General features: G+C 38.2%; 2 protein-coding genes across 2 annotated transcripts; one reads left to right on the forward strand and one right to left on the reverse strand.

The window, feature by feature from the left end:
- Positions 1–4,799: 4,799 nt before the first annotated feature.
- LOC148726579 (sodium/hydrogen exchanger 9-like) lies at positions 4,800–7,421 on the forward strand. Its single transcript, XM_088728045.1, has 2 exons — positions 4,800–4,927; positions 5,450–7,421. The coding sequence occupies exons 1-2, from the start codon at positions 4,823–4,825 to the stop codon at positions 5,627–5,629; spliced, it is 285 nt and encodes a 94-aa protein (XP_088584171.1). The 5' UTR covers positions 4,800–4,822; the 3' UTR covers positions 5,630–7,421.
- A 1,160-nt stretch (positions 7,422–8,581) lies between these two features.
- On the reverse strand, positions 8,582–10,437 carry LOC148726580 (trace amine-associated receptor 9-like). The gene has a single exon (XM_088726336.1). It carries the CDS (start codon positions 9,893–9,895, stop codon positions 8,582–8,584), a length of 1,314 nt encoding a protein of 437 aa, XP_088582462.1. The 5' UTR covers positions 9,896–10,437.
- Between the last annotated feature and the right edge of the window lie 224 nt (positions 10,438–10,661).

Raw genomic sequence — 10,661 nt, forward strand, 5'->3', positions numbered from 1 at the left:
ATTAATTAATCGTGAAAGGATTAAATCTTATTATGGCAAAAACAAAAGAGATAACTAGAATCAACGCTCTCAAACTTGGAATTGCTGCTTATACTTCCCATCGAGAAATAAGTGATGTTTTAAATAATCATTTTTCAAATGTAGGACCATTACTTGCCAGCGAAATTCCTCCGCCTGATATTGCCTTTAGCGACTATGTCCACCCTGTAGCACATACCTTTGTGTTGAAAGAAACGACCAATGATACTTTTCTAAAACTAATTAACTCACTCCCGTTAAATAAAGCTAGTGGTCTTGATGGGATATCCTGTCGCTTACTTAGAGAGGCAGCATCTATAGTTGCGCCCTCTTGAACCTATATAATCAATTTGTCCATCACCACTGGTATATTCCCAGATGAATGGAAGTTGGCCAGAGTCTCGCCTATATACAAAGAAGGGGCGAAAAGTGACCCTAACAACTACAGGCCAATCTCCGTTTTGTCTGTGATTAGCAAATTGATAGAAAAAATAGCTTTCGACCAGTTTTATGAGTATCTAATAATGTATGACCTCTTGGCTGACACTCAGTCTAGTTTTAGACCCAGGTATTCCACTCAAACTGCCCTTCTGGAAGCTACTAACGAGTGGTACCTGAACATAGACAGTGGTCTGATAAATGGTGTACTTTTTCTCGACCTAAAAAAAGTTTTCGATACAGTAGATCACCAGATCCTACTACAGAAACTTCAACTTTATGGAGTGGATTTTCATACTTTGAAGTGGTTTAAATCTTACCTAACAGATCATAAGCAGAAAACCTTTGTAAATGGCCATTTATCGGACTACTGCCCCATTATTTGCGTTGTCCCATAGGGATCGATCCTGGGACCGCTTTTGTTCTTAGTCTATATAAATGACCTCCCTGCGTGCCCCCCTAAATCTCTGTGCCTAGAATGTACGCTGACGACACAAGTCTTACACTAAGTTCAAATAATCCAGCTGACTTACAATACAAATTGAATAGTGACTTAGCCCAAATTAAGACCTGGCTATATTAAAAAACCAAATATTCTCTTTTTGGTAGCCATGAAAAATTGGCTTACTTAAACTATCATTTTGATGTGAAAATTGATGACCATTTCTTAGAAAGAGCTAAAACCTACAAGTATCTTGGTATTGATTTGGATAAAAACTTAGCCTGGATTCCCATATTGACAACATTGTCAAAAAAGTATCCGCTGGCCTCGGGGCTACCCGACGTGTCAGACGCTTGGTTCCTCGTGAGACTCTAATTATGATTTATAAAGCTCTCGTCCAACCTTATTTTGATGATTGCAGCTCCGTATGGGGCTGCATAGGTATATGTCAATCTATGAGACTCCAAAAATTACAAAATAGGGCTGGACGCTTAATTACCTTTTCTGACTTAAATATTAGATCCTCCACTTTACTCAGTGACCTCGGTTGGGATTCTTTGAGGCGGAGGCGTTCTAAGCAACTAGCAGTCATTTTGTTTAAGACTCTCTATAACCCTGCTCCGACTCGTTTAAACAATCTTTTAAAATCTATATCCAGTGTTCACTCGCATAATCTAAGAAAGTCAAAACACAATCTTTCGTTTTTAGACCGAGTACTGAAGCAGGTAAGCGAAGTTTCCAATATCGGGGTTCTGTTTTATGGAACAGCCTGCCTTTGAGCGCTAAACTACAGCCACCTCTTAGTTCCTTTAAGTCATGTATTTGATAAATATTGATAAGTAGCTATAAGAAATGAAATCGTTTTTATAGTCGTTTTAAAACCTTGTACAGAGAATTAATTTAGTTAGCTATATTATTAGTTAATTAATTAATTAATTTGTATTTATAACACGGCTCGATGGAAGAGCATGTAATATGAATTGATACCGTGTATAAATGAAGTTTTACTGATACTGTTACTGCCACTGCCACTGCCACTGCCACTGCCACTGCCACTGCCACAGCCACAGCCACAGCCACAGCCACTGCCTCTGCCACTGCCACTGCCACTGCCACTGCCACAGCCACTGCCACAGCCACTGCCACTGCCACTGCCACTGCCACTGTCACTGCCGCTGCCATTGTCACTGCCACTGCCACTGCCACTGCCACCGCCACTGCCGCTGCCACTGCCACTGATACTACCACTACTACTGTTACTGCTACTACTACTGCTACTGCTACTACAACTACTACTACTGCTACTACTAGGGAATAAATTTTCCAAGCCAATTTTTTTACTGTTAGCAGCATGTAAATATAAACAGTTGGACCAAGGTATAAATTTACACAAATGAAATAGCGATTTCGCAGATTTGGGAATGATCTCAAGATTTTTAAAAGAATTGATTAATTTAGTATCAAAAGATACCTTGCCGGAGCCAGCGCAGCATAACTCTGGAACCTTAAATTCCTATGTAAATTTGACCGGAATGTATATGTAATTTTCCAAGGATTTAAGCAATTCTTTTTGCATCCTTCCTTTTACATGAGGAAAAAGGAAAGGTTTCTTAATTTTTAACCCCATGTAAACTTTCAGGAGACCTTTACCCACTCAAAACGGTTTCCATTCAATGATGATTTGTTATTCTTCTGTATTTCTCCGCTCTTCACACGTACTCCTGTGCATAATCCTTTATGCATCATTCCTTTTCGTGACGTAAAATTGGTTGTCTTTAATTTTACCTTTTCATGACATATTTGCTCTCCACAAAAAGCACCCCTCGGTGCTTTGCGATTCATATCCTCGCTCCTTTCCAATCGGTAATTCTTGACTTAATCCTCACTTCCCACTTTCACGAAATATATTCACTGGGAGGGAAATGTATGATAATGATTTTTCGTCCCCATATTTGCAGTTTATGTACTTCTTTCTTGTATGCAAATGCTCTTCATTCCCTCTGACGAAGGGGTAACAACCGAAAACTAAGCTTTGAAACTCTTTATAATTACGGTGGCAATTTACATCTTCAACTCATTTGATAAACCAAAATTGCCTTCTTCTTCACGAGGGATTCTTTTTCGCCAGGGTTTTTTCGAAATTGAGCGACAGTAAAACGACTTTATTCGAAAATAATTTTCGATAACCGTCGAAAAAAAAAAGAAAAAAAAAAAAAGAAAAGTTACCAAGAATTGGCAGAAATAATTTTGCTTCTGAATGTTTACAATTTGTGTTCACCTGCTCACTTACGTTTAGGAAAAGAAGAATGTTTGGGTGTGATCATTGCGGAAAACAAATTATGTAAATAAGGAACGTTTATGATGAATATAGACACTATCCATATCACATCAAGTCGTTGAAGCAAAGTGGGTTCGCCCCCACTTATACCAGTTTTATGGCATGGATGGAACTACTGAGAAGATTATTCAAGACCGACCAATTTAATTCTGGAATGATTACATGTTTTGGTTGAATGATCGCAATTTAGTTTCTTATTGGATTTGTTGGAAATTTTACTCCATAAACTGGGTGAAAAGGTCTCACCAAAGTTGTAGAGGTCATATCATTATATTGATTATAGTAAACTGCATTTAGAATGTAGTCAAGATTCCTGACTCGTTGATTAGTACGCTCATCAGCTTTTTTGGCGCAGGTCGCTGAGAAAAACAGCACGAAGGGGTATGTTTACAAAACTGTTGGTGTTTTATTATTAAAACAAGGGTGATTGGCAAATAGCCCTATAACGAACTGAAGTACATAACAATGGCTGATAGTTTCGAAAGAAACTGTTTGGGGCTGCGTCGGTGGGAGTAACGAAATAATTTGGATATATCAACAAAGTTGAAATGGTAAATTGGCCACCGTAATGATTACAAAAGCTGACGTTTCAGGCATGAATAAATTCCACTAAAAACATGAATAAACTCCACTAATTTATTCATGTTTTTCTCGTTGCCATGCACCCACCAATAACGTAGCTCCAAGCTCCATTTTCTGCCTTTAAAAGCACACACAACCCACAATTCCTCTATTCGCTCCGACGAAGGGCTAACGCTCGAAACGTCAGCTTTTGTAATCATTACGGTGGCCAATTTACCATTTCAACTTTGTTGATATATCCAAATTATTGAAGTACATAACTACGGTCATTTCTCATGTTAATGAGCTCGGCTTTAGAGTGTTCTTTTGCAGGCTCCAGGTAAGTTTTTGATTAAGTATAACCTGTGCTGTTTATCAGAAATTTAAGTGCTTTTAACTGAATTTCTAACTTCTATTGACGCGTTTTGAAGGAATGGCCTTTATTAAGCTTCTACGTGGCCTAGACTCGCAAAGAAGACAAGCTTTATGTCTGCAGTAAATAAATTATGTGCTTTGTAGAGGCCATTTTGAAAAACCGAAACCCTGCTGTCAATACCCTGCTGCCTGGAAGACCCAGTTGGTAGTGGCAGCCAACCACTGTTTGGATGGCACGGGTCCAATCGAGATTGGTTGAATTCTGAAGTTTCTTTACCGACTTCAAGTCGGTTTTTCTGCATTGGCTCAATTGGCTCAATTTTATTCAAGGCGCGTCATAAGGAGTGTTTGCGCTTTTGAATATGCGCTTTTGAATATTTTATTGGAAAAGCGCAATACAAATAATAAATAAATGTTGTTATTGTTATTGCTGTTGTAATTTTATTACAAATTTTCTCGCAGCTTTCGACAAACGAGAGGGAATGGGATAAAGGAAGAAACCCACTTTCCTTCTTTCGCGCTCCTCTCTCCCAACTTCCCGCTTGCTTTACAGCAGAGCAGAGCACATTACAGCAGAGGTCTTTTTATTACTGTAGGGTAAATGTAGTAAAAGCACACTTATTTTAATTTCCTTGACAAACGCTACGTATATGAAGCCTATTTTTACTAACTATGGCCAGCCTCTGACAGAGACTTTACCGGGTTGGTGCGGTCCTCTTGCAAGATTCCTCTCAAGATCACGGCCTGATACAAAGGTACGGTTTCAAATTCGGGCAGAGGGGATTTCTAGATTAATGAATTTTTAATCGTTTGTCTCACGATGTAAGAGTCCGCATGCTAATCAATTGTGAATTGGTCGCAACGTTTCGACTGCTACACTGCTAGTCTTTGTCAGGCGACGAGGTCAAAGGTTTATACTTATCACTTTTTATAGCACCTTGGATCGTTGTTATCGCTTTTAAATTCTTTAGTTCCTCCTCTAGTTTAGTGCCATGTTTCTTTGGTTCACACGCGAGACTTACAAAGTGACAAGTGTGAACGTTTCTCAGCTCTGTCACCCAGGCACCCAGGAGCATCAATTAGTGCTAGTTAACTGTTATTATTGAACCTGGAGAAATGCAGAGAAGAAGGGGGGGGGGGTTAACCTGCGATTTGCTGGCATTTCATCCAGGGGAAGTAGACGTCCTCTCAGGGACGATCTACGGTTCTTACATACAACTTACAGCCACAATGAAAGGTTACCCGGCTAAGCTTTTACTGGTTTTGTTTTAATGTAGACAGAAACCGTGGCAACAGATAGCGATGAAGACATGCTCAATATAAATGGAGAACTGAGTTTTACCAGCGAAGTAATGGTCAGACCTACAAGCGGCAGTGTGAACAGCGGTGAGCCACCTGACCAGATGAGGGAAGGAGACCTGGGACTAGGTGCTGAGCAAATGACAGCCAGGGCATGAATAATTTTATCAAACAAAAGGTTTCTATAAGTGCTTGACTATAACAACAAAAGTTTACCCACTTGGAGTCAAAAGCAACAGTCAATCGCCAAGTTTCAGCCTCAGATGAGTGCTTATCAATTAGCCTATAACTTAGAAAAAAACTGCTTCTCTTGGTGAAATATGACTACGTCTAGGAAAAAGGTGTTTTTTTTTTTTAATTGCCGTTAAAACTGGAATTACCTCTGGCATACTTAGCCGCGTAGGCTTATGCTGTTTATTTTGCTTCTCGCCCACTGAAAATGTCGGGATCCTACAGTCTAACGTTTATAGCCTCCCATGTAGTATTCTTAGGAAGTCGCTACACTTCTTAGTCACAAAAGAATCGTATTTCTTGCCATTTTGTTGCTAGATCCATGCGTTTCCCATTGGCCATTTTCGATATATTGAGATTCTATCACGGCTCCGAGACTTGGGGGAATTTAAAAAAAAAAAATAGTCCTTCTTCCCTCGATCTCGATGTGATTTTTTTTGTTTTATTCCCCCAAGCCTCGGAGCCAGTGAATTTTAGTATGCCGAAAATGGTCTCTCATTTCCAGTTTCTTATTTTTTCAAGCCATTTACCATTGAAGCGGTGTGAACGATGCCCGGTTCACGAACGGTTTAGATTTCAGATCTTAAGAAAGCAATTTTTACTGGCCGGGTTGCTGTTATAGAATGTCGGTTGCAGGCTCGCAAGTAACTGTTCAGGGCTACGTAACGCGTTGGAATGGACGTGCAATGAATTTGCAAATGGCGACTTCAGAGGGAGCTTAAAAACCGTCAAGTATTTACAATTTTTGTCCCCTTAATGGGATTCATAATTTTGAAGTAGTCTTTCCTCTCGTAACAATTTATTAGAGAGGAGTAATATTAAATGGCTGATCGTTTGAAAACATGTTTAACTCAGTCCCAACAGGGACACGAAATTTCTTGGAAAGTCTGTTAATTTACTGATAAAAATAAAGATGAGATAGGAATTAAATTTAATTTCAATTACATTATTGATAGTCAAATTTTTTATAATACCAGAAATTGCTTATGAAGGTGATATTTGTCATATGGGGAACACTTCATGTCTAAAAGCAAATCGACTACTCAACCTTCTGACTTTACTAATGAATATAAAGCGACAAAACTGGGATAAGCTCTCAAAGTCATAGTTAAAAAGTGATCTCTCTGAGAAAAATTAATTTAAAATTGAACATCTTCTTTTAAAGATTGTACCTGTTGAGACTAGCTTGTCTATTTGTTTTGAATCATGCCTAAAAATGTTGAACGTAGGTGATAACTCCTTAAACTTAGTAAGCTTTTTATTTCTAGTTTTTCTATCTGTACTTAAGGTCATAGGTCACAATTGTTTTCCTTCAAGTAAAGCAATTTTTTCTAGCTGTTATGCGAGAAATTGTATTTGAAAGGAAGTAAGTCATTCAGTTGATGCAAATTTAACGTGATTTTAATGAAATTCTCTATTTACACCACTTTGCCTGGAGGAAGTTAAAACATAAGAAGATTTTCCTATTAAAAATCGCTCAGATTGTAATTAATAGAATAATCCATAGAACACTCTCGTCATACTTTTTTTTTCTATCGTTCACGGCATATCGGTACTATTACGCGATAGCACCTTCATCTTCAATATTTAGTTCTTTGTCTCAAGACATTAGATCTTAAGAGAAAGATATCAACTAAGCCACCAATAATTTGTATGAGAGATTTGATATCTTGCGAAAATGTATTTTTCTCAAATAAAGAGTAATAGCTTATTATCAAACTTTGTTCGGTTTCACATTTACTTGGAATTGTTTATGGTTTTTTTTATTGTTTTGGGAGTTATTTTTCCGTGGTGTTTTTTTTTAATCATTATTGTTATTTGACTAGTGTTTCTTTTAGCGCATATGTGTCACTCACTCAATTTTAGATCGTAACACAAGAAGAAATATTTCCTTGTTTATATTCCGAGCATTTCCATTGTAGAACGAGCACTCAGGTTTGGAGAAAACATCATTTTGGAGAAATATTGTCATTTATTATTTAGGGAGTTTTGTATTGGTCATGAACGTCCTTAATGCACTACATTGTTTTTTTCGAAAGCAGGTTGAAAACAGTTTGATATTTTCTTTAATTGATCTAGGTGGAAGGGAAAAAGAAGTGCCCCTATCCATAAAAGTACAAAAACTAATCTATTTTATCATGTTTGCACTGTTAATTTTTTTACGATAACTGTAATTACGATAATTGGAAAATGAAAAGTCTCAAATTTTAATGTCCTCTTCAGCTACGATTTCCTTCAGTTTATCTCCCTGCAGGAGAAAAAAGAGAGGAAGCATTCTACAGGGCTCCCTTTTTTTTTTTTCTTTTTTCTTAATTATAAGTCTTTGGAAGGGCTCGTCTCTGATAAAAACTTGGACATTTTTTCTTAATTTTAAGTCTTTGGAAGGGCTCGTCTCTGATAAAAACTTGGACATTTTTGGGAAAACAATTTTATTTTTCGGAATGAACTATTTGAAATGCCAAGGCACATCAAGAAAAAATAAACAAAAGCCGATTCAGCTCTATGTTAAATATCTTAAGATTAAACTTTAATGGTTGAATAGTTTGTAAAAAAAAAAAAAGAAATAAAAACAGAAATGACGAATCAACAAGGTGTAACTCGCTGATGATACACTTTATCTAACCTCAAACTTGCAATAGAAATTTCACCTAGTATTGCAAAAAAATTTGGTTTTCTCACTACCTCCCTTAAAACTGTGTCACATCAAGTCGTTGGTAATGTTAGACCTTGGAATAGGACATTTCATGTCTCACTGTTCGTTTTGTTTGTTTCTTGCCCTTTTGGAAATAGTCAGAAATATTTACATAAGCCTCATTATCGCAGGATTTCGACCTTGGTTTTGTACGAGTCAGATCTGTGGAGCTTCTCGGTGAAATTGTTTATTTGGTGTGTGTTGGTAGAGGGTAAACCTTTCCTTTGCTACTTCTCCCTTTACGTTGCTGGGAACTTTTATGTTGGACTGTTGTGATTGCCGTGATGGCTGACGAGGGTTCGTCCGGCGGGGAACCGCATGAAACAACTGAAACACTAGGACATTGATAAAGCGTTGGATCAGAGATGGATCTTCCAAGAGCCGCTTTAGGTCCCTCGTCAACTTTTCCGGCGATGTCAGTGGAGAAGAATGTTTTCTGTATCGAGCTAATTGTTTTCCCGTTGCGTCCTGGTAGCTCTTTTGATGCAGTGCTGAAGTCGTTTTTCTTAGAGGATTGTGGGGCATCAACGGATTGCTGGTTATTCCTTGATGTTTTCATCCCCAACAACCCTTGAACGGCGTTTCGAAAACGACGATCTCTGTAGAAGTACAAGACAGGAGTTATTATAGAATTGAACTGCACGAAAACCTCTGATAGCCGGATTGGGGAGTTCATGCGAAAAGCGGGGAAAAAGTTACCCAACGCGACAATGACGATTGAAGGAACAAACGAAATCAGAAGTCCAGCTGTTAATAAACCAGTTGTCTTCGCAACTTTAGATTCGAGTTTTGCTTTTATCATGCTAGTAACCTGGCTAGTTTGGTTTTGCTTTCGCTTCCGAAGTCCGAGGAACACCATGATGTAAAAATATGCGATGGCGAACAAACAAGTCACAACCAGAATGATTTCAAGTTCAAGCCATCGATCAACAATTTTTCGGTCCACACCGATGATGATCATCGCAACGGTTGGAATCTGTTTGAGGATTGCCAGCAGCCAAGCAGTGGCTCCGAGTATTTTAAGGAGACGTTTGGTTACTTTGTTTCTGTAGTCCGTCCAACATTTTATGGCCATGTATCTCTCCCAAGCAATGGCTGTTAAGTGATATAACGAAGAACTGGACATCAAGAACATCAAGCACTTGTTTACAACTGAATCGAACGTGCACACATGCTCCACTGAAACCTGGGTAAGCATTAGGACATCGACTATGGCAGACATTGGCATAGTTATAGCTCCTGTTGCGAGATCAGTAACGGCCATGCTTCTCAGCAAAATATTGGAGAGTTTTTGCAGTTCTCTGCTTTTCGTCAAGGCGACAATCTCCAAAATGTTTAGGAGAGTGGCGATAGGGGCAGCAATGAATATGATGACATCTAAAATCCACGGTAACGTTGTATCGGTGAAATCCCAGATGAGGTACGGAAGTTTTTGGCAAAAGTACAACGAACTGTTGGCAGAGGTGGAATCGTAACTGACTGTTGTGTTATTTGCCGCCATACCGTGACCTGGTATCACATAAAGGAGCGTTTAGCTCCTGAGCTATTTTTGTTTATCCAAGTTTTTGAAACATTTCCTCTAATGATTTAGTTCTTTCCTTTCCGCTCCAGTTTTCTTCGCGATGTTTTTGACGGCAAGATGACACCAAATTCGACGCTTTTTTCTTTTCGTAGTTCAGTAATTGTCTGTAAAGGTACAGAACAGGATGCGTGAATGAGGCAAGTGTCGAAAGGCCTCAACTTTTATTTCAATAGGACATTAGCTATATTTTCTTTCTTTTTTTTCCTTTTAAAATTGATGAAATGTTTGGAAAGCTTATGGCATGGATTAGAGCCGATGGGTGCCCCTTAATGGGTTTGAAACGTTACTAATCTCGCTATTGGAAGTGTTTGAAAAGAGGTTGTAAGGAGTTAAGTTGCAACTGTCTAATTGTTCTCGATCTTACTTTAGACAGCGTTTTTTAAGACCATTAGATTAAACTTATCTAAGCTCACATTTATTGGACAAAGCTTTCTATATTTTAAATTTTGCTATATTTTATATTTTGCAGACAATTTTAAGGTTGGAAATATTTGCCGTTCGTAAATTTAACCTTCTATGTAGGCTACTGACCAGTATATTCGTAAAAAATTTCATTTTGTCTCGTTTAAGGTAGCACCACAATTTCTTTAGAAAATCACCCCCCTTCATTCATTTGAAGGTCATAATCATTAGAAAAGCCCAATTTTTCAGTGGGACGTACGATAAAGAAACCTTTTCATAAAAA

Source organism: Stylophora pistillata, chromosome 7, assembly GCF_964205215.1.
Source record: "Stylophora pistillata chromosome 7, jaStyPist1.2, whole genome shotgun sequence".
Taxonomy (NCBI): Eukaryota; Metazoa; Cnidaria; class Anthozoa; order Scleractinia; family Pocilloporidae; genus Stylophora; species Stylophora pistillata.